At 44.8% G+C, this 21,622-nt stretch overlaps 6 protein-coding genes across 7 annotated transcripts in view; 4 read left to right on the top strand and 2 right to left on the bottom strand.

Moving 5' to 3' along the window:
• Positions 1-1,673, top strand: part of LOC126558276 (inhibitory POU protein) — a 35,157-nt gene extending 33,484 nt beyond the window's left edge. For both annotated transcript variants that reach the window (XM_050214266.1, XM_050214265.1), the window contains 2 exons: positions 739-970; positions 1,319-1,673. In XM_050214266.1, coding sequence (XP_050070223.1) covers positions 739-970; positions 1,319-1,502 — 416 coding nt within the window. In that variant the 3' untranslated portion in view covers positions 1,503-1,673. The remainder of the gene's footprint in view (positions 1-738; positions 971-1,318) is intronic.
• Positions 1-21,622, bottom strand: part of LOC126558244 (isocitrate dehydrogenase [NAD] subunit gamma, mitochondrial) — a 517,410-nt gene that overhangs the window by 23,970 nt on the left and 471,818 nt on the right. The window lies entirely within an intron of this gene.
• LOC126557072 (WD repeat-containing protein 20) lies at positions 4,588-8,835 on the top strand. Its single transcript, XM_050212722.1, has 5 exons — positions 4,588-5,243; positions 5,790-5,972; positions 6,048-6,892; positions 7,261-8,335; positions 8,720-8,835. The coding sequence occupies exons 1-5, from the start codon at positions 4,824-4,826 to the stop codon at positions 8,777-8,779; spliced, it is 2,583 nt and encodes an 860-aa protein (XP_050068679.1). The 5' UTR covers positions 4,588-4,823; the 3' UTR covers positions 8,780-8,835.
• On the bottom strand, positions 9,559-11,045 carry LOC126559844 (uncharacterized). The gene is made up of 3 exons (XM_050216016.1): positions 10,898-11,045; positions 9,835-10,815; positions 9,559-9,753 (listed from the first exon to the last, which is right to left on the bottom strand). Exons 1-3 carry the CDS (start codon positions 10,953-10,955, stop codon positions 9,623-9,625), a joined length of 1,170 nt encoding a protein of 389 aa, XP_050071973.1. The 5' UTR covers positions 10,956-11,045; the 3' UTR covers positions 9,559-9,622.
• On the top strand, positions 11,456-13,449 carry LOC126567042 (protein YIF1B). Its single transcript, XM_050223313.1, has 6 exons — positions 11,456-11,606; positions 11,678-11,806; positions 11,871-12,229; positions 12,297-12,420; positions 12,498-12,760; positions 13,234-13,449. The coding sequence occupies exons 1-6, from the start codon at positions 11,471-11,473 to the stop codon at positions 13,447-13,449; spliced, it is 1,227 nt and encodes a 408-aa protein (XP_050079270.1). The 5' UTR covers positions 11,456-11,470.
• On the top strand, positions 15,192-20,689 carry LOC126557373 (neuroendocrine convertase 2). The gene is made up of 11 exons (XM_050213119.1): positions 15,192-15,389; positions 15,626-15,733; positions 18,300-18,558; positions 18,628-18,665; positions 18,745-18,821; positions 18,888-19,365; positions 19,429-19,529; positions 19,599-19,832; positions 19,914-20,078; positions 20,154-20,271; positions 20,343-20,689. Exons 1-11 carry the CDS (start codon positions 15,192-15,194, stop codon positions 20,502-20,504), a joined length of 1,938 nt encoding a protein of 645 aa, XP_050069076.1. The 3' UTR covers positions 20,505-20,689.

The following is a 21,622-nucleotide window of genomic DNA, read 5'->3' as shown; positions in this document are numbered from 1 at the left end:
TATAATGATTTCTCAATACCCTTTGGATATAAAAATATTTTTATTTAATCCTTAACTGGATCTAAGTCCAGTGCGCTTAGCTTCTAACCTGTCCGATTCACTGAACGTCTAAACTGAAACTGAAACTGTCTTTTTCCTGATCGGTCCCTGATTTGTTTGTATGGACTGTTTTGGGAACGTCAGAGTGCAGCAGGTTCTGGCATGTCTGCGCGTGGCCGGTGTTGTCTTTCGTCTGCCCAAGCCCAATGCGCTTGCAAATGTTGCTGGTGCCATCTGAATTGTGTTGCTTTCTTTGCTGATGTCGTCTGGATGGTATTGTGTTGCAACTGATGACCAACAGGACAGTCTTAGATCAGTGAAATACTAGTCAGTAATAGTTCGACACCGCAGGACCGGATTCAGAATGCCGTCCTAACTGTTTCACTGTACGCAGGATTTACTATTGAACTTTTCGTGTATTAAGTCAAGAGAGTTACAAATGGCTAACCAAGGCCTCTCGAAGTTGTGCAGCCACAATTCATGCTTCAAACACGATAACTGGGATTTGAACTTCCATTTCGAAATCTTCTAGCGGCATCGCACATTGCAACCATGTTAGTAGCGTACTTTTATATCTCATTCCTTGACATCGTATACAAGAAAATAGTTCAATAATTATGTTTTCATCGTTCGAAATCCTCCATTAAATCTTTACATACCTAGTACTAAAAATTATTTCCCTGCTCTTTTGCTTTCCAGGTGTAACCCAGGCGGATGTTGGAAAAGCCCTAGCAAACCTTAAGTTACCAGGCGTCGGTGCACTATCGCAGAGCACGATCTGCCGTTTCGAGAGCTTAACCCTGTCCCACAACAACATGATAGCACTGAAACCGATCCTACAGGCGTGGCTGGAGGAGGCCGAAGCCCAGGCCAAGAACAAACGAAGAGACCCGGATGCACCGAGCGTGCTTCCGGCGGGAGAGAAAAAAAGGTAGCGCCGGTTTCTGATTCCAAATCCTTTGCTTTGGTTTTACGTTTGTTGTGTACGTTTTGACCGCTTGTTTTCTGCATTTGGATTATTCAGTTCAATTTGTTTTTTTTCTTATCTTGTTTCTCTTTTAATTTCAGTTCTAGTTCTGATGTGATTGTTTTGTTTTTGTTTTTTATAGCCGTTTGGAGTTCGTTTTGCATTTTCATTTAGTCGACTCGCACCTAACCGCACCCTCCTAGAGTGATCTGTTTCATGCTTCCACCCTTTTCCGACACCATGCACATTTTTCTTTCGAGCGCCGTTGTTTTAATAAAAGTAATCTATATCGAGTCTTTTTTCAAGAAAAAGGACTTCCATTGCTGCACCGGAAAAGCGTTCCCTCGAAGCATACTTTGCCGTCCAACCGAGACCCTCGGGCGAGAAGATCGCAGCAATAGCGGAGAAGCTGGACTTGAAGAAAAATGTCGTCCGCGTCTGGTTCTGCAACCAGCGCCAGAAACAGAAGCGCATGAAGTTTGCGGCCCAACACTGACCTTCGCAGGAGGCACCGCACGAGTTAGGGAATAGTGTGACTTTTACTAGTGGTAGCAATGTAGCTGGTTTTGGATATTAGTCTACTTATAGAGCGTTAGGGAGCACACACATACACATACACAAACACATATATATATATAAGTCCGGCACTGCTCCCGGACCGAAGCAATACGGGCCTGAAGAAATGATTACAAAGCGGGAGGTGCGAGCAGAGACGGCAAATTACGAGACACATAACATAGAACGGGAACCAATTGAAGAATAGCAGATAACTCTAGGATTGTTGTACATATGGAAATATTGCATTTAAGATAGGCATCAATCAACCGCAGTAGTAGCAATAAACGTCGCCGCCGTCGCAGCAGCAGCAGCAGCAACAGAAACAAGTGAGGAAGCGAGGTGCAAAGTAAAAATGCAATTGCAGTGAATTAGTGCGTTTAATTTTCGACTCCTTCAGGATTGTGATTTTCCCCTTTAAGTTGACGTAGATCTAAGCCTTCACCTTACGATACAAGTAAAACAAAAATGCAGCAGCACATCGGCAGACAGGCCACAGGATCGTAGAGCAACAACAGTGTAGTGCCCGTGCAGAGTGGTCACTGCTAAACCCACCTCTTGGTAATAGTGTGGGGATTAGGTTTTTGGCTTCTTGAGCCAACAAACACGGAAAGTGCAATATATATAAATATGGCGGATAGCAAAGTCTTAAGTAATGCGAGATAGTAGAATATTTGCTGAACAGAAAAGCACAGAAAATGGAATCCATAAAAAAATGGAAACAACAACATCGTTGGACATATGGAGGAAATGCAATTGAGCTTTAAAGATTTTAAAGTTCTAATTGAAAAAAAAAATCTTTCAACAAACAGAAGAGCAAAAAGCGAACAGAGCAAAACACAGCAGCACACAAGAGATGGATTGATTCTCTTGCCAAAATCAAGAACCACGAGGACACGGAAAAGCAAACGCAGTTACAGTGATTTTAGTTGAAATCTTTTCATTTGTAATTTGTGTGGTAGCGAAGTTGTACATAATAAAAAGAAAAACGTAACACAAAAAATAACGAACAAAAAAAAAACAATAAAATTGGAAACTGTAATTTTTATATACAAAAAAAACATTAGAGAAGAACACAAAGGCAGAAATAAATCTGATAATAAATCATTCAACATAGAACGAGTGCTTTGAATGAAACTGGGCGGTTGATGAGCACAGCTCATTTTTAACGAGATTCGAAATTTGGCGACATTACAGGCTTGAATGTTCAGTACGATTTACTTTGGTTTGCTCTCTCATTTGTGGTTTCTTCTGCGAAGCGTAACTATTTTGAACTAATGCATAATACACAAGCTTAATGACTTAAGTTCAAATATTTCTATTGCTTCTGGACTGTATTCTGGAATTGTGAATAAAAAGATTCTTCCTTCTTCGCCTTACATCCCCGAGAAGACTTCGTCTGAAATTTCGAAGTTCTTTTGCTTGGCCGCAACTAGATAATAGGAAAATTATTATTTTTGGTAGCATTTGAAGAATAAATTTCAGATTCAGATGAGTTTGGAACGAAATTTTTGAGTATTTATTAGTTTACTGAGTTGCTCTTAATGGTTTTTTACGTCTTTACTTTTTGGCTTACCTTCTATGTATAAGTCACGCCGGCCATCGAATGGCTTACTAGACTTACTGATACTACTAAGTAGTTGGGAAAGTCAGTCGTCACTACGGGCAGTGACGGATCAAGTTCTTTCGAGGTCCTAAGCGTCATGGATGTTGGCGCCCCATATCACATCCAAATCAAAAATGCTGACCGATGAGAAGGGGTCTTTTTCCTTTCGATCCGCTACTGCTACGGGGGTACCCTCTGGATGGGATTTGAACCCCGTTTCTGTCGAGTGAAAACCGGCACCGCTGTCTCCTCACTACCGAGTTATGTTATGCCGGGCGTTATGTATTTAAAATGATTATTTATTTCCCTTTGCATGATAGAAAAAATGGCTCTCTTATCTTACGCTGTCTTTTTTAATAGTACATAAAATAAGCGAGTAGATTTAGTATCTCGGAGACCTAAGCGGAATAGAAGTTGAGGATCCCTAGCACATTTAACCTGCAGACCGAAGAGGAAAGAATATTAGTACATTTGGGGCCTCACCAACACGAGGCATCCCTCGGTCGCTAACTCTGCCTACCATTAAACCCGCCACTGCACCTCACTCAGACCGAAAGTGTTAATTTCTATGTTTGATTTCCATGATCCATGGTTGATGTAACGAGGTTGTAAGCTACGAACATTTTGCACATGTGATGTTTATCTGTTGTTGAGTTTCGATAAGTTAAACATCAAATTCGCTGCATATGAACTAAAAAAACGGAAAAGAACGTACAATTCATCAATGAAACGTACTATTCCCTTTTCCAATCATTACACAAAGCACATCACAGTTGTAAAATAACGCGAACACGTTTTCAAATTTCAACTTTTTATTTAGATCACTTTATTGCAAGGTCCTGTCATGGATGACACAAACCGTGATCTAAAATGAATTGACATTTTGTGGATGACAATGAAAGCAATCTAAAAAATATATATGAAAATATCCACAAATTGTGATACATTTTCAATCAAATACCGGAAAACTCCGTAACGAAAAATATGCTTGAAAGTGTTTTTTCACTGTAAGGAGTAATCAGAAAAGCTGTTGTTAACAGAAAAAACAAAACAAACTCCAAATCATTTGACATGTTTACACAGTGCATTTGACAGTCAGCTAGTGGCCAATGATGCAACCTGCTAGTTTTGCAGGAAAATTCATATCCAAGTGGAACAAGAAGGAAAGTGCTTACAGCAGCAGCACCAAGAGCAGAAGAAAGGACACGGGCAATTCATCAATCAAAAGTACACTAATTACGTTAACTATCTCGTGCACGGACGGAGCACCGAATGGTCACACACACACAAACGCTGCAAAATGTTTCGTACGAAGCTGGAACTGTTTGCATTAATCGGTGCATCCGTGCTCACCTGCCACTGCCCGTATTGCAGCTGTCAGTGAGAGTGTCCACCCCCTCCCGTCCCCCACCCATCCGTGATATTAAGTAATCAAATAACATTTGACGTATCCAAAGTATGTGCCGATGGGACGAAAATGTATTTTATTCCGCAAAAACATTTGTTTATGATCGATCGGCAATGGTGAAATAAGTGGTATCGCGCGTTCGCGGTTGTGTGCTTCGTTTTACGTGCCGTAAGTGTGGTTGTGTACGACGACGGAGACGAGAACGACGACGACATTCACGATAGCAGGCTAGTCGCGCGGCTCGAAAGATGGCTGTGCAATTAGACACCAGCGGAAAGGATGATTTGAAAACGCAATTTGCCACCCGCGAAGGAGAGTACAGATTAATGACACTGTCGGAATATTCACGGCCCAACCGTGTCGGGTATCAGAACAATCAGAGCAGTCCCCAGGTGCGCGTGTCGATCGTGTCATTGCCATCGCCGCCACCACCCCCACCCATCGGCGGTGGTGGCGGAAGTGGTGGTGGTAGTGGTCAGCTGGCCGGGACGAGTAGCACCAACAGCAGTAGCAACAGCAATAATATTACCCTGCCGAAGCAGCAATCCTTTTCGAACGGCCTGGAACATCAGACCGCGTCCGGATTCAGCACACCGGTTGGGGGCGATCGGATATGTTTCAATTACGGCAAGGAGCTGTACGTCTATTCGTACCGGGGAGCTAAAAAGGTAACGTATAGGTGTATAGTTATGTGTGCGTTTGTGCAACGTGAGTGGGAGGGGGGATACTTGGATTTGGAATCCGATTGCTGGTGGATGTGCCTAGAGAAAAGATGGTTCTAATAGTGAAAAATGAGCATGCTATGAAAAATGTGACTAAAAATGTTAAAGCCAGCAAAATATAACAAAACAATACAATCACATGCAGCAGCTCACGCCTTTGTTTGCTAATTTTGCACATGCCACGAGGAAAAGCACGTATCGTGATGAGCATTCAGCTAGGGGTGTATCCCCGTGAGAAAGCGCAACCCTGCCTTCTTCCAGTCGTAGACTACTTTGTTGCTATTGCTGTCCGCTCTTATCAAAATTGTAAGATATGGATGACATAATGCACATTTTGCAACAGGGATAGATCGTAGGCATCGATCTTAGAACCGAAGAACAGTTTCCCCGGGGAACGTTTTACTTTATTGTGGCGTGTTCTTGAAAGGCCACTCTTTTTTAAATGAATAGAGTATTATAAAGAATAATTAAAATACCTTTTTCATTTTTCAGGCAACGGACCTCAACAAGCCTATCGATAAAAAGCTCTACAAAGGAACCTCGCCTAGTTGCCATGACTTCAATGCAACGGCGGCAACGTGTGAGGGCGCCCCACTACTGGTCGGTTTCAGTACCGGACAAATACAGCTGGTCCATCCGGGCCGCCGGGAACAGGGCAAACTATTCAACGAAGAGGTAACACACGCCCAACCCGGAAGCACTTGTGGTCACGTATGCAATCTCATTCCGGTTCCATGTTTCTCTTTCCAGAGGAATATCGACAAAACTAAAGTTACCTGCCTAAAGTGGATACCGGGATCTCAGAATCAGTTTTTGGTTTCGCACGCAAGTGGCTGTATATATCTGTATAACGACGAACTTCCCTGTACGCCGGCCACCCCCAACTACCAACCGTGCAAAGCCGGCGACGGATTCGTTGTGCTGGCCAGCAAATCGAAGGCAACGAAAAACCCGCTTTACAAATGGTGCTTCGGTCAGCATGAGAATGCGAGCATTAACGAGTTTTGCTTCTCGCCGTGCGGTCAACATCTGGCGGTCGTTTCGCAGGACGGCTTTTTGCGCATCTTCCACTACGAGCACATGGAGCTGGTCGGTATCGCGCGCTCCTACTTCGGTGGCTTTCTGTGCGTTTGCTGGAGCCCGGACGGGAAGTATGTGGTGGTCGGCGGGGAGGACGATCTGGTGACGGTCTTTTCGTTGCACGAGCAGCGCGTAGTTGCACGTGGCCAGGGACATCGGTCGTGGGTGTCGGTGGTAGCGTTCGATCCGTACACCACCTCGTACAGCAGCGCACTCGGGGAGGGAGACGAACTGTCCGATGAGGAAGTGTCGCTCAGTGAGCAACAACGCAATCATCATCACCATCATCATCCAGGCAGCAACTATTGCCATCCGGACGGTACGGGTGTCGCGGCAGCGAAGCAGCCGGGACCGGCGCAGTGCGACAAACTGTCCACACAGAATCGATTGGCCACCTGCTACCGGCTGGGTTCGGTTAGCCAAGATACTCAGATATGTCTGTGGGACATAACGGAGGATGTGTTGCGGCAATCGTTCGGTCGCGTCGTGAAATCGGCAAACCATACGGGAAAAAAGTAAGTGTAAACGGACGGTACACTAGTGATGGGAAGTCCCCGGAGGGGATTGATGAATCCACTCCGATTCCGACGGATAAAAACTGGAGTGTACTCGGAAAAAAATTCCGTAATCCATATTGACAAAATCTGCCAACTAATAAGAGGAAAATCCCTTATTATTGGTTATTAAGGCAATTTCGCCAATAGGGATAAGGAATTTATTCCAGATTGATCCGGAATAATCCGACTGCGGGAAAAATGACGATTAACCCATCACTACCGTTACACCCACCCTTTTTATCAACCGACGTTATCAACACTAAGCGGTATTTATTGTTTCATGTGTCCGCGTTTTTTTTTTCTTTTCTTTCTTCACCACCCCACAGGGAAGTGATGGTAAACGGGCTATCGAATGGGGATAGCGAGTGTGCGGCCGGAAAGTTGGATAAGTGTGGTGGCCCCACCAAAGGCAACAAACCGTCAGACGATGTAGTTGATAATGCTAGCTTTAAACAACAGATAATCCCCCCTACATTAGGCGCAATTGGTAATAATAGTTTGTATAGCGGCAGCATCAAACCCACTAGCACTAGTAGCACTTACGCTAATATGAATTGTGATGATAAAGCTAATAGCGACAGTAGCAGTGATAAGGAATCGGTCGATAGTAAAACTGTAAAGCGATCTGGAGCCGGGAGTGTTGGCGATGCAGACACTACTGCAGTCAACACGACGACCGCCAGCAGCACCGGTGGTAGTATTGGAAAATCGGCCTCCGGTGGTGGAAAAAAGTCGAAAGGAGGAAGTAGCGACAGTGGAGGTGGCACGCAGCAGCATTCCAGCAGCACGTTCAACTCGATAACGCAACGCTTGACGAGTCTTAGCTTCGGCAGCGGAGGCAGCGGTACGAGCAGTACCAGCAGTGGCAGCGGTAGTAGCTGTGATAAGAATGACAAGTCGGCCAGCAAGTCGTCGACGGCCGGCGGTAGTAACAGCAAGCGCAGCATCATAGCGCTCGGTGGCAAAAGTTTTAGCAGCAATAGCAATAGTCTTAACAACAATCATCATCATCATGCTGCGCTAAACAGTAGCATAATGGGCAACAATAATCCGGTGTCCGGATCACCATCGGGAGTGACCGGTATGTCTAGCACGTTCACCTCCATCATGACGTCCTCACTGACGAAGGGCAAGGGATCGAGTGGTGGTGCTGGTGGCGGCGGTGGTGTGATCGGTTCCGGAGGTTTTGCCCCCTGCGGACGAATCGTTTCGTCGTACGATCCGATGAAGCTGATCGGGACGCCGGCATGTCCGCGCTTCGACGACTGTCCAGTATTAGAGCCGCTGATTTGTAAAAAGATTGCGCACGAACGGCTGACGGCGCTCATCTTCCGCGAGGACTGCTTTCTGACCGCGTGCCAGGATGGGTTCGTGTACACGTGGGCGCGACCGGGCTTTGTTGTAAGTAACTCTTCGTCTGCCACCATCTTGCGAGCGGTGCGACCGGGCGAATTTTAAACCTTCCTGCATCCGCATCGTCGCCCGCTCGTTTGATGTGCGACGGACTGGTTTTCGTCTGAACAGTGTTGCTTATTTTATTTTCTATTTGTTTCATTTCATCCCTGTTCATCGCGCCATTTCCACATCAACAACCTCGACAACATCATCCAAAACTACACGAACGAACGAAACGCGGAAAACGACCACAAACACACACACACACACACACACACACACACACACACACACACACACACACACACACACACACACACACACACACACACATCTCCCATCATCATCTACTTTGCTCATTCCATTTCCGGTCGACGGCGGCGGCGGTAGAATATTCCACAGCATTTATCTTCAACACCTTCGGCACCACCAGGGGGAACGGTAGTGTAAATATTTTAAGTTAATATTGAATGTTCACAACAGAGAAAAAAAAAACCTCCCTGCGCTCTCCTCCTTCTAGCCATCCCAAAAAACATGCAAGACAAACAAAAAGTAAGGCAAACACAGTCCTATTACATGTTCTTTATGTTGCGGAATAAAAAAAAGAGACACATTTTACTATCCGTACCAGTAAGTAAAGAATAAGTACGTAACCTATCAAATGGATCTATGTTTTTCTTTCCTTTTTGTTGTCAATTAGGTTTTTGTAAAAGCAGGTTTACTTCATCCGGGCGAACAGTCCTGTAGTGAAGTCTGACATCCAACTACGTGGTATATCAGCAAGTATAGTGAGTCATTCGATGGCCGGCGTGATCTAGAAGGTCGTTAAGCCAAGAAGAAATGAGATGAAAAAATATTTTTCGATGAATTTGTGGTCTTCTCTAAGGAAGAGGAATGTCCTTGATCAACGATATAGTTGGGTAGAGCCTGTAATAATCTAAGTTAGCGTCCTACCCTAGACAGTTTAGATTAGACCGTCAACTCCTGCCCAGACAGACACTGTGACGCCTTTATTTTTTCTTAAAGTAGGTTCAAAGCCACCTACCAGGTTTGTTCCATTTCTTGTTGAAAGTAAACTAGTTTCGCTCCTTAGCGAAAAGAAATTAAACTTTCCCACCACTGCCAGGTAGGTATGGTTCGTCCAATAGTGGACAAAGCAAAATGTAAAAGAAAAAATCCTCTGCTTTTAATACTTGGTACACCTTTTATACGGAACGCGCCGCTGGATATTATTATACTTTGTAAATTGTTCATAACAAATTAAGAAAAAAACCCTGTTTCGTTCGATCACTTTCATCCATGAGTGTTGGCGCCTTTCATGACCCGTTTTAATCGATTGTTTTGTAATCGTCGTAGCGCTTCCTGGCGCTTCTTTTCGATCAGTGCCTTCAGCTCTTCCTGTGACATTGTCGTTTCCCGCGTACCTGTAAATTCAAGCATAACCGGCAATTTGAAGCTAGTAATAGCAAATGTAGTAAAATGTTGTGGACGTTAGTATGTGTTACCTTCACTAGAGGAAGATGTTGAACATTTTGTGTCCCTTTTATCTGCAATTGGACCTGGTAATTGGGAATGATGGCTTGAAGTAACGGTTTCCGTGCGACTCACGGTTGTTGGACGCACGTTACTATTTGAAGACGATTCCTGCGAACTATCGCTCAGTTTTTCTTCAACCATCAGCGATGCCTGCACCAGAAACCCATCCATATCTGAATCGTTCATCTCAATCGGAAGTGCAGCGAGGGGTACGTTTACTTTTGACCTCGGAGCGAATGGTTGTATTTTTTGTTGCGGCGGAGACGACGCCGCTGGGCGTGGTGGTGGAGATGTAGGTTGGTTCAGCTTTTCTTCTATCGTCTGGCTAGCTTCGATCAGCAAATTATCCAGCTTGGAATCGTCCAACTCAGCAGCGGTTGTGTTGGAGGCACTCTTTTTAACCGGAGTTCCAATAGCGTGCTCTTGGAAGATATCATCATCACTGTCCTCACTTTTAGTGGTTGCTATGCTTTGCTTTGTATCGCTATCAACGAAAAACTCCTCGCCGAAATAAGATTCTTCCGGATCTGGAACTGGATCAGTTATGGGTGCATTCAGCTGTTCCTCCACGACGTTTTCCTTCTCCATCAGAAGATTCAACTTCGAGATGAACTTGTTAAATCCGGTTGCTTTTTTCACCGGTGCCGTATCCGGTATATCCGAATACTTTGGCCTGAGTGGAAGTTTGTTCTGGTGGTGGTGATGGCCGTTGCCGGGTGCAGCAGCAATTTTTAATCGCTGCTGCTCGCGAAGACGCTGCGGGCTGTTCCATTCCCACGACACACCGTTTATGGCGTGAAAGGAAGTGTCCTGTGTGAGCGAAATCAGGGGCGAATAGTCACTTCCCTGTGATGGCGACACTTCATAACTATCATCATGCCTTTGCACGTCCGGACTTGCCTTGCCCTTGGCTGAGCGTGCGGAAGTGCGTCGTGCCATCGGTGTTTTTGCTACCAGAGGAAACACAGAAACGGGTAAAACGATGAAAGTAAGAAATGATGTTTGCGCGGCAAGAAATAACGACGTTCTTACCATCTTTATCCTTGTGAAGGTCCTTCGATAGACTCAGTCTATTTTTACGGTTGCTCATTGCTCTGAATTTGATAAACGAATGTAGAAAAACACAATACTTTCCAGCTTTTGCTAATTGTTTTTAATATCCCGCCGGTATACACAGTTTAGGTTTTAAACGTACAGTCGATTACTTGAATGGAGGTTGAAAGAGGACGTAGCGGAGCGGATTGTATCGTTCTTGAGTAGGAATGGGTTTAAAAGTTGTAAAATATTGAAAAACGTCTCAATTTCGTATTTTTTCTGGTAAAAGTTAATGCTATAATTAATAAAAGACGAATTATGTTGAAAAACATAAAGGTTTAATTCCTAGTCGACAATATAGGAATAGTGAAAATTCATGTGAAAAATTGATGAAGAAAGCCATACTGGTATGAGCAAACTTGTACCTCAAATAAAAGGTTTAAACAATCGTAAAATCCAAAAATTGGTAATTTTACAGGGCATCGAGAGATGCCCTGTGCAGCTGTCTCGCACTCGAATCTCGCCCAGTGTAAATAATTTTCAGTACAGCTCGCATGACAGAACTTTATTATGACATACGTCAGCCAGCAAGTTAAAAACTGGCAAGTTGGCTTTTGGTTGGTTGTGGGCAAATCGTCGTTTTATCGTGGGAATTGTGCATTTTCCATCATGAATTTTAACGCCCAAGCTGGTCCCGATGGTCGTGGTAGGTCGCGGAATCCCAAAACCCACCGCTTTAACAAACGTTTCACTCGACAAACATGTTCTCCCTTGCAGCACACCGCTCCGTGTCGAAGAAACCAAAACGAGTCAGTGATGTGAATGCTATTGGTTCTACCATTCCGTACCAACAGATGACATCACAAATCCCGACGAACCAGTACATGACCAATGATCCTAACAATCGTAAGTGAAAACGGCTAATAATGGGAAGGATGAATGTGCAACAAAACTCTCTCTTCCCTTGTAGTGTACGGACAGCAGCAATATGTACCACCACAACAGCAACAACATTACCCGATGGACCAGCAGCAAAATTACTACATCCCTCAGCCACAACCCAACCCAGGCAATGTGCCCCGGCAAACGGTCCAGCCGGCACCGGTTCCGCCCGGCATGGCCGGTGGTCAATTTACAATGTTTCAGCAACCGATCGTGCAGGACATGGCAATGCAGTACGGGCAGAAACTGGCCGACCAGGGCAAGGAGATTGTGCACAGCCATATCGAGAAGTACTTGCCAATGTCCAAGCTGAAGTATTACTTCTCCGTGGACAATAGTTACGTGGTGAACAAGCTGAAAATAATTTTCTTTCCGTTCATGCAAAAGGTACGGGAAAATGTGTTGTGTGTCCCAACAATGAACCTTAAGTAATTGTTTATGTTTCTTGATTTAGGATTGGGGCATGAAGTATGATCACGATAATCCGGTACAACCTCGGTACGACATTAACGCTCCGGATTTGTATATTCCTTCCATGAGCTACATCACGTACGTGGTACTAGCGGGCATTGCACTGGGTAAGCATGCTTTCCATCATCCGGCAACTTTCTAGCAACGTTTTCCCCTAACACACTGCACCTACACATTTATACAGGCATGCAGCAACGATTCTCATCGGAACAGCTGGGCATACAAGCGTCGAGCGCGTTGGCATACAGCATTTTTGAAATTGTTATCTACACACTGACGCTGTACATTGGGAACGTATCAACGTCGGTGAGCACGTTGGATTTGCTCGCCCTGACCGGTTACAAATATGCGGCGATCGTGGTAACCGTCGCCGGTACGATACTGCTGAAACGGATGGGGTACTATTTGGCGCTGCTTTATTCCTCCGCAATGTTGTCATTGTTTCTGGTAAGTACTATACGAGTGTATAAGAATCAGGTTCGTCGAGATATTGATTTGTTGAGGTATATTGTTGATTTAATCTGTGAGGTATAGAATTGCTTAGATGTTGTGTTTGGATTGCTCCGCAGGATTGTGGAATCACACATTTTCCATCCTAGTATCCATACCTCAGGGAATTGTTCAGGTTGCCTAGATATGTAAAGCAGGGTACAATCTCATCTTATGCGATTTAAGTATCATCTGGTAACTTTGATGAAAGGAAATTGTAAACCATGTCATCTAGCTTAGGCTACCATTTCATCTCAAGAGTTTACTAAAATCATTGGTGCTTTTACATTATCAACAGAAAAACCCCTGTAACGTACCTGAACAAGCCAATATCTCGGCAAACTTGTTCGTTATATTCTCAAAAACCTTGTATTTCTTCGATATAATATACTGCTATAATTATCCTAACATTCACTGTGTGACCTCCATAGCTGCGCACTATGAAGGCAAAGGTACTATCCGGCCAGGACCAAGCGCAAAGCGCCGTCGGATACGACCCGTACGGTGGACAGCAGCAAATCGATCACAGTGCAGGACGCAAGCGTAAGCTCTACTTTCTGTTTCTCTTGACTGGGCTACAGCCACTGCTGACGTTCTGGCTAACCGTGCATCTGATAGTGAACGAAACTACTGTACCGAGTGGGTAAATGTGGAGCTGCTGTGTAAAGCTTACCATTCTCATGATGAAACAGCTCGGTAATTACTGTTGAAACTCTATAAATGGAAATAAAATCGTAAGTCAATTTGGTTTTTTTTAACGTTCACTCGCCAGTGGCTAGCTCACTTGGTTACCCGTGCCTTTTGTGCGTAATTGTGTTAAATGTTGGAAGAAAAATTCAATTTTAGTTTATTTTACTTATAATCAAAACAATACTTATGTATTTAGTCATTTTACTATATTCAATTCGATGAATTTGTATTCCTTATAAAATACAAACCCAACCACAAGCAAAATATTATTGTACGTAATTGTAATAAATTGTAGAAAATAGGGGTGCTTCGATGGTGGAGCCGCCAGCCTTTTAAACGGGCTCAAATCTCATCCAGACTGCTCCCCCGTAGTTAGGACTGACTAACCAACTACGTGGTATCCAACAAGTCTAGCGTAAGCAATTTAATGACCTGCGTGACTTAGTAGGTCGTAAAGCCAAGAAGAAGAAGTATAAAATGTGCGTTGCAAATCGCAGAATCGTTCCCAAGTTGCAGATTCATCTATCTTGAAGTAATGGCATTTGAAATATGGCAAACATGTAGGATTAATGCTTTAAAGACATCAGGTCCTTCAAGCTTTATGGCCGACCGATCTCCGACGATCTCTGCCCTGCCTGCTCTGGCTTTTATCGCCAGTCCATCTTCAACGTGCTGTGTCCCTATTGTTTTTTGCTATTCTTCACCCATACGTGTCTTGAAAATCGCCTTTGTCAAGTAATGAAAAGCTCAGCTGTAATAAATGTATCCCTACCGAAAAAGAGAGAGTGCCCATAAATCACAACCGCAACCTGCAAAGGCCATTCTGAACCCAAAAACGAAAAAAAACCCTTATGCCTTGACAGCGAGATAGCACCGATGGGGACCTACTACCATCAACCCTCTTCCCTACCGGAAGTCGGAACGGACGAGTCCTAGCAATTGCCGGCCAGTAACAGGTATTGCCTCCATACGGAAATTGGAATTCGGCACTCGGTGGTGGTTGCGCGTGCGCCACCAGGCGCAAAACTTTTCTCCATGAATTACAAGAGCAGACGAGAGGAGGGGAGAAAAAAAAGGTCCATTACACGTCGATTCATAACGACGTTTCAGTCAGCGTTTCGGGTGGTTGCTGGTCGAGTTGAAACTTCAGAGCAATCCAAAAAGCTTGCGTTCGCCATAGACAACGGTAGTTGTTTGGCCCCGCGGGAAACAGCCGTGGTTTTTGGTTGCGTGGCGCGCGCGTGACTGTGTGTGTTTGATAATCTGGTGGAATTGGAGAAAATACGGTTGGGAACGGTAATTTTCCCAAGAAGTATTCTGAGTGTGCAATAGTAAAAAAAAAGTTTGGGCCTTTACATTAAAATGGCGTAAAACGCAGGAAGTAGTGACGCACATCGGACGCCATCCGGCCGCAACGGAGGTAACAGCTGCCAGTATGGGAAACAATTTGGTACAATCGATAAAACTTGCGGCCAACCAGCACTAGAGGTGTAGCAGTAGTAGTGGTAGTGTGATTTGTGTGTGTGTATGTGTGTTTGGTGTGCTGTAAAGAAGGCCCCCCAACAATATAAGCTCATGCCACAATAGAAGGAGACCGAACAAAGAACCAATATCCGAAACACAACAATACCACCCGTCGGACACAGGAAAGGAAACATATTTAAAGGCAGAAGGCATTCGCAAGCAGCCACCAACCATCATGTCCACCAAGTTCGTCTGCCTGGTCGTGGTGGTGGCCCTGTTTGGTGGCATTTGCTGCACGGGGAGTACGCTCGTCCACCGGGGTCAGCCGGGCGATGTGTTCACCAGTTCCTTTCTGGTGCGCTTCAAACGCAGCCTGGACAAGCAGCTGGTGCACGAAATAGCGACTCGTAATGGATTCCAAAATTTGGGCGAGGTAAGAAAAAGCAGCTGTTCAAAGAAGATCCAGAGAGCAAACATCCGGACTGTGTTCTCTCGGGTTATCCGTCATCGGGGAGTTTGTGAATTCAGGCACAACCTCAACCAGCAATAGTACTTTTATCACGTAAAACGTAGTTCAGTTTTACATCAACATATGGCCGAACGCGAGGAAACACCGTGCGAGAAGTGGCTCTCTGTGCGTGTGTGATGATTGTGGCATTTTGCTTTCAGCTTCCTGGCAGCAATGGAAAGGAGTTCCACTTCAAGCATACCACTCTGCCGCTAGTACGGACCAGGCGCAGCATCTCCCATACGCGAGTCCTTAAAAAGGAACCTCTGGTAAGTGTGTGTTTGTGTGTATGGATGAGGTAACAAGAGAGGACCACATGCAATGTTACGGGGAACAAAAATGGCGACAGAGTTGGGGGGGAATGATGGGTGTTGGAGGGTCGCAACGCAGCCGCAAAGTTCGGCTCGTGTATATTTATGTTGTTTTCCATTATCGTCCCCATTTCCGTTGCCCATTACCCCCATTGCACCGTTTGGTTGAATTTTCCACCTACCAACCCCCCAAGTTGCCTTGACGGGAGGATTTTTTTTCCGTTGTGTTGTGTTGCTTTCCCACGTACCCATTTACGTCACAACGTCGCATGCTGTCGGTCGGGCTTCTCCGTATGTTTTGTTATGTCCTTCGAGATGAACGTCAAGTAGGCGATGGTGGGATGGTTGCAAAGCGCGAGCTATCCCTCTTTAAGGTTTGCCGGAAAATATGCGAAACTTTCCTCTTCTTTAACTTATTTCTTTTTTTCGTGACTGTTCTTGTTGGTGTCTCTACTATTACATTACAACAGCTGTAATGGGCACGGTATTCCTGGTAATAATGATTGTGCAATGCCAAGAGCGATGAACTTGTGGTAAACTTGATGCGGATGCTATTTTGATCCCTTCAAGCATAGCTTGGGGACAAGAGCAAATTGAATTCATTTAGAAAAATTACGGAGATCACCAATGGAAGGAGGCCCCAAGGCCTTTCGAGGTTGCAGTGTCAAAAGAAGAGAAAATATTTTCAATACTTAGTATGGAAAGGTGGAAGGTTCACATCACATTACTTATTATCTTGCAACAACCCGTTACATATAGTAATCCCATGCAAAACAGAGCTCTTGGCACATGTCTTCAGTACCGACAACGTGCACTTTTCCCCCGGCAATAATTTGCACACTAAGCGTAGGTTTGGCAAACACGACACGACACACACTCTGCTGAGGAGCGCAAAACGACTGCGAAAAAAATAATGCAGAAACCTGATCCTGACCACCCCTCCCCGTCGTGTCCTTGCCATCGATGAAACGTGATTCCAATCACTATTTCACTGTTCGTACAGAGCAACATCTCATACACATCCCTGGGCCCCCTAGCCTAAATAGAGCTTTGGATACCGTATTGATAACTCTGCTTACCCCGATGGATAGAAAACGTGTGTAAATGCTATTTCGAGCCTTTGGGAGCCACGCGAAGTTACTTCCTTCTTTTTCGATTTTCCGTTTGCCCGCGAGTCGATTGACGTACGTTAGTGAACGTTTCCAGGAGAGATGCTTTGCCTGTAGTAAAGGGGAAGAAACGTTAATTAGACTACTAGATGACGATGAGCAAGTCGTGGCAGGCTAAAGCTCAAACGTGTGACATCCTGATGTGTATTTTTGGCACACGGGGGAAATTGCAGGCTAACGATAACACTAATCACCAGCCGATCGATATGCAGATAAGTTCGTCCACTAATCCGTAAGCCTTACGAAGGCTTACGGGCAAGTGCGTGGTGTGGCTTGATAGCATTATCTTTTTAATTATCAAGTTTGTTCCTCGGGGTAGAATAGAAGCTAATAGTAGATTGGACTTTTCGTAGTCGTAATATGAAATATGGCAAAACCAAGAGCCGTAAATGAAGTCACTCACACACCACTGTATATAGGATATGTAGAAAAAAAAACTTTAATATATAAATTCAATCACACACACAAAGCGTCATAAAGCACGGGTGGGATGTCTTTAAAGCGATCATCTAGCGGTTCATAAAATGGCATCGTAAAAGCATAACCGTTGTGGAGGATTTCTAAAAGGACGATGATGATGGACTGCACAGATTTACCAGAAGAAAACACGTTCGTCGGTCCGGGTGTATGAGGATATGGAAGAACGGCAGTATTGGAATGAGAGTATGGAAGAAATACTTGTGGGCGATTGGAATGACGGGATGGATCAATCAAAGAATTTGCAAACCAAAACATCTTCCTACGGAAGAAGGCATTAAATCGTGGTATGATTTTCCAGAATTTGCAATCGAAAGCCTTTGTGTTCGCACAGTAATTCATACAACCATCCATCAGACTTTTTGTTGCGTCTTTTGTGGCCAGAAAATATTACAGCTTTATCGGTTGATTTAGAAAGTGATATGGCCGAGCCATTAACAGTTGAGTAACTGCAAATGATCATTTGTTTACACTATTAGTTTTATACTTGAACTAAAAAGATGAACTAAATTAGGTCCATTCGGACCACCAGTAATAGCTGCAGTGTTGCAGGACCCTTAAATATAGCAGAAATTAACGAGGACACCAAGGCCCTGCTCAAAAAAAGAATGTCCTGGAATGTTTAGCAATCAATATTAGCGACTAATAGACTTTTGTTACGGGGCGGCCTGCTTTTCTTCACTCGGCAAGACCGAGTTTCCAGTCCCATACGGAGCGTTCTGTAAGCTAGTCTAGTAAGCCATTTGATGGCCGTCATGACCAACAGAAGCTCGGTGAGCCAAGTAGACTATTGTTAGAAAGTAACTGGGTGCCAATATTCGTAAACATGCGTACAATTTAACTTATATTTTTAACCTCCTCTTTGTGTCTTCTCCTAGATACACACGGCCGTACAACAGCCAGGATTTAAGCGCGTGAAGCGTGGCTTCCGTCATGCAGTTCCGTTAAACTACATCCCGGACAAGGCACCCGGGTATGGTGGTGAAAATGTACCGACCGATCCGTACTTTCCGTTTCAATGGTACTTGAAAAATACAGGGCAAAATGGTGGCAAAGCCAAACTTGACTTAAACGTGCTAGCTGCGTGGGACCAAGGCATTACGGGAAAAAACATTACAACCGCCATCATGGACGACGGTAAGTAGCAGCAGCGCTCCTATCCTACTGGATTCAGTTCCCTTTAATGTATGCTTCCTTTCTTTGTAGGCGTTGATTATATGCACGCAGATCTGAAGTTTAATTATGTACGTAATTCCGGCGAACGGTTGCGAAAGTCCTGGGAGGCTAAATTTGTAATGCTTTTGTTTGTTTGGTTTTTCGCAGAACGCTGAAGCTAGTTACGATTTCAGCAGTAACGATCCATTCCCCTATCCTCGATATACGGACGACTGGTTCAATAGGTGCGTGTAGACGTGTTGGGGCAATGGCTTCACGTTCTAGAAATTAACGGATTCCATTGTTTTCAGCCATGGTACGAGATGTGCGGGAGAGGTCGCCGCTGCCCGGGACAATGGGATCTGCGGCGTTGGTGTGGCGTACGATTCGAAAATTGCCGGCATTCGGATGCTGGACCAACCATACATGACCGATCTGATAGAGGCGAACTCGATGGGCCACGAACCGCACAAAATACACATCTACAGTGCATCCTGGGGACCGACGGACGATGGTAAAACGGTAGACGGGCCGCGAAACGCAACGATGCGTGCGATCGTACAAGGAGTGAATGAGGGCCGGAACGGGCTGGGTAATATCTACGTGTGGGCTTCGGGTGATGGCGGTGAGGAGGACGATTGTAACTGTGACGGGTATGCGGCATCCATGTGGACCATCTCAATCAACAGTGCGATCAACGACGGGCAGAATGCACACTATGATGAGAGTTGCAGTTCAACGCTGGCCAGCACATTCAGCAATGGAGCCAAGGATCCAAACACTGGTGTGGTAAGTAAGGAGTTGAAGATGAGTAGGGTTTTCCACCTCTTTAAGCTGCAATGATAATTACAGGCAACCACCGATCTGTACGGAAAATGCACCACAACACACTCGGGAACGAGTGCAGCAGCACCGGAAGCGGCCGGAGTTTTCGCACTTGCACTGGAAGCGAAGTATGTAGCGACTGGTTGGCAGTCGAGGAAAAGGCGCAATTTTGTTAACCACTCTTTTCTCTCGAGCAGTCCATCATTATCTTGGCGCGATATGCAACATCTAACAGTACTGACTTCGAAGCGGAATTCACTGTTTGACGCCAAGAATCGGTTCCACTGGACGATGAACGGCGTTGGGCTGGAGTTTAACCATCTGTTTGGATTCGGCGTCCTGGATGCCGGTGCTATGGTTGCGTTGGCAAAGAAATGGAGAACAGTGCCGCCCCGATATCACTGTGAAGCCGGTGCAATCACACAGATACAGTAAGCTGCTGGATGGATGGAGGGGGAGGAAATGAAAAGTGGTGAAGGTAACCTTTCATGATGTGTTCCTCCTCGTTGTAGCCGGATACCTTCGTCGGGTTCGCTGTACTTGCCAATCAAGACAAATGCTTGCAAAGGCACGGATACGGAAGTACGCTACCTGGAACATGTGCAGGCCGTTATTACTGCAAACGCCAGCAGACGTGGTGATCTGGAGCTATTCCTGACATCTCCAATGGGCACAAGGTAAGGTTGGCTCAACTATCTACAGTCAAATGAAGAATTCTACAACTTTTTTGTTTTTATTTCGTTCGCGGCTAGATCAATGATACTGAGCAAACGGGCCAATGATGATGACCGTCGGGATGGCTTCACAAAATGGCCTTTCATGACGACTCACACATGGGGCGAATATCCACAGGGCACATGGATGTTGGAGGTAGAGCCATGAGGAATGATTACCGATCTACAAGTTTTGTTAAAATTTTTCTTTACTACCTTCTCTTTCAGGCCACATTCAATTCGCAGGAGAGCCGTACTGGTTGGATCAAAGAGTTTTCGCTCGTGTTGCACGGCACCAAGGATCCACCGTATCAGACACTGTCGCCGGCATCGCCACACTCCAAGTTGGCGATTGTAAAGAAAGCTCACGAAGATAAGGACGGCAATTAAGATGTAACCTTTTAGCCGTCTGCACAAAACACACATACCAACCACGTACACTTTCACACATACATAAACAGACGTACACGTAAACACAGACTCTACAAAGTACGCTGCAATGGTGTCTATAGGATGGCAACATAGGGCGCATATATAGATCTATATATACATATATATATATATTTATACATTGAATGTTTGTAGTATTTATGTTCAAAATGGGGGGTGGTAGCTGAGAGGAATATCTTACCTATAGAGCAGCTTTCCAATTCATCTAATCAAAGAAGCACGAACACTAAACAAGATAAATGCCCTACACCAACCAAGATAGGATGGCACGGAAACATAAACTCAACCCCATTTCTTTGAATAAGGGAGCGTTATTGGGCCCGGGGTAACAGCAGTGGCACAGGGGTTGTTGCGACATGCTAGTGGACAGAAGTGAGAATGAGCGCCAAAACAGGAGCGTGTGTCTCAGGTGACGGGCACCGGTTCTGAATTGTTGTCTATTTATACGTAGGAGACGGAAACAGGCACCCGTTAATTCTTAAAAGTTTCTAAATTCCGTTTCGCTTCGGTTTCGTTTATCCCATCCGTTCGTTAGGCCGTATCAACAGCTCCATCATTCGTCCTCGATAAGCGTATTAATTTGTATATAGACGTATAAAATACAATGCAAACTATATTTACTGAAAACTGTTTCACTGAAGGTCATGATTTTCTAAGAATTGATTGCACCGGTCGGGCAAAAGTTTATACACTTTGGTAAATATACTGTTCGCACGATACCAAATCAGCAACAGCAGCAGCACCGGCAGCAGTAGCAGCAGCAGTGACGGCAGTAGTAGTACATCACCGAAACACAGTAAGAACAATAACATCGTCAGCTAAAATCATTATGTGAACAAATAAATTTCATCTTTGATAATATAAATAAAGGAATGCATTTGAACACCTAGTGCCATCCGGATGTGTTTGCCGTTTAACAGCTGAAGGTTGAATTCTAGTGAGCTCAAGTCAAGAGAATGAAGATTGCTTTAATTCTCCTGATACAGGCGTCTCTGCTAAAAGTATACGGTCGTCCACGTGATCATCGTGGAATGTTTTGTCTGATAGCAACGGCACAT

This window comes from Anopheles maculipalpis, chromosome 2RL, assembly GCF_943734695.1.
Source record: "Anopheles maculipalpis chromosome 2RL, idAnoMacuDA_375_x, whole genome shotgun sequence".
In the NCBI taxonomy this organism is placed as follows: Eukaryota; Metazoa; Arthropoda; class Insecta; order Diptera; family Culicidae; genus Anopheles; species Anopheles maculipalpis.
The sequence above is the reverse complement of the archived record's forward strand: the minus strand, read 5'-3'. Positions and strand labels throughout refer to the sequence as shown.

Bases quoted from the DNA above. Each gene is read 5' to 3' on its own strand.
- LOC126557072 (XM_050212722.1), top strand. From the start codon at position 4,824: ATGGCTGTGCAATTAGACACCAGCGGAAAGGATGATTTGAAAACGCAA. The intron at 6,893-7,260 runs GTAAGTGTAAAC...ACCACCCCACAG, and splicing joins GCAAACCATACGGGAAAAAA to GGAAGTGATGGTAAACGGGC. The intron at 8,336-8,719 runs GTAAGTAACTCT...CGGCGGCGGTAG, and splicing joins GGGCGCGACCGGGCTTTGTT to AATATTCCACAGCATTTATC.
- LOC126559844 (XM_050216016.1), bottom strand. From the start codon at position 10,955: ATGAGCAACCGTAAAAATAGACTGAGTCTATCGAAGGACCTTCACAAG. The intron at 10,816-10,897 runs GTAAGAACGTCG...TTCCTCTGGTAG, and splicing joins CCTTCACAAGGATAAAGATG to CAAAAACACCGATGGCACGA. The intron at 9,754-9,834 runs GTAACACATACT...TTGAATTTACAG, and splicing joins AACATCTTCCTCTAGTGAAG to GTACGCGGGAAACGACAATG.
- LOC126567042 (XM_050223313.1), top strand. From the start codon at position 11,471: ATGACATACGTCAGCCAGCAAGTTAAAAACTGGCAAGTTGGCTTTTGG. The intron at 11,607-11,677 runs GTAGGTCGCGGA...TCTCCCTTGCAG, and splicing joins AGCTGGTCCCGATGGTCGTG to CACACCGCTCCGTGTCGAAG. The intron at 12,230-12,296 runs GTACGGGAAAAT...TTCTTGATTTAG, and splicing joins TCTTTCCGTTCATGCAAAAG to GATTGGGGCATGAAGTATGA.
- LOC126557373 (XM_050213119.1), top strand. From the start codon at position 15,192: ATGTCCACCAAGTTCGTCTGCCTGGTCGTGGTGGTGGCCCTGTTTGGT. The intron at 15,390-15,625 runs GTAAGAAAAAGC...TTTTGCTTTCAG, and splicing joins GATTCCAAAATTTGGGCGAG to CTTCCTGGCAGCAATGGAAA. The intron at 20,079-20,153 runs GTAAGGTTGGCT...GTTCGCGGCTAG, and splicing joins ACATCTCCAATGGGCACAAG to ATCAATGATACTGAGCAAAC.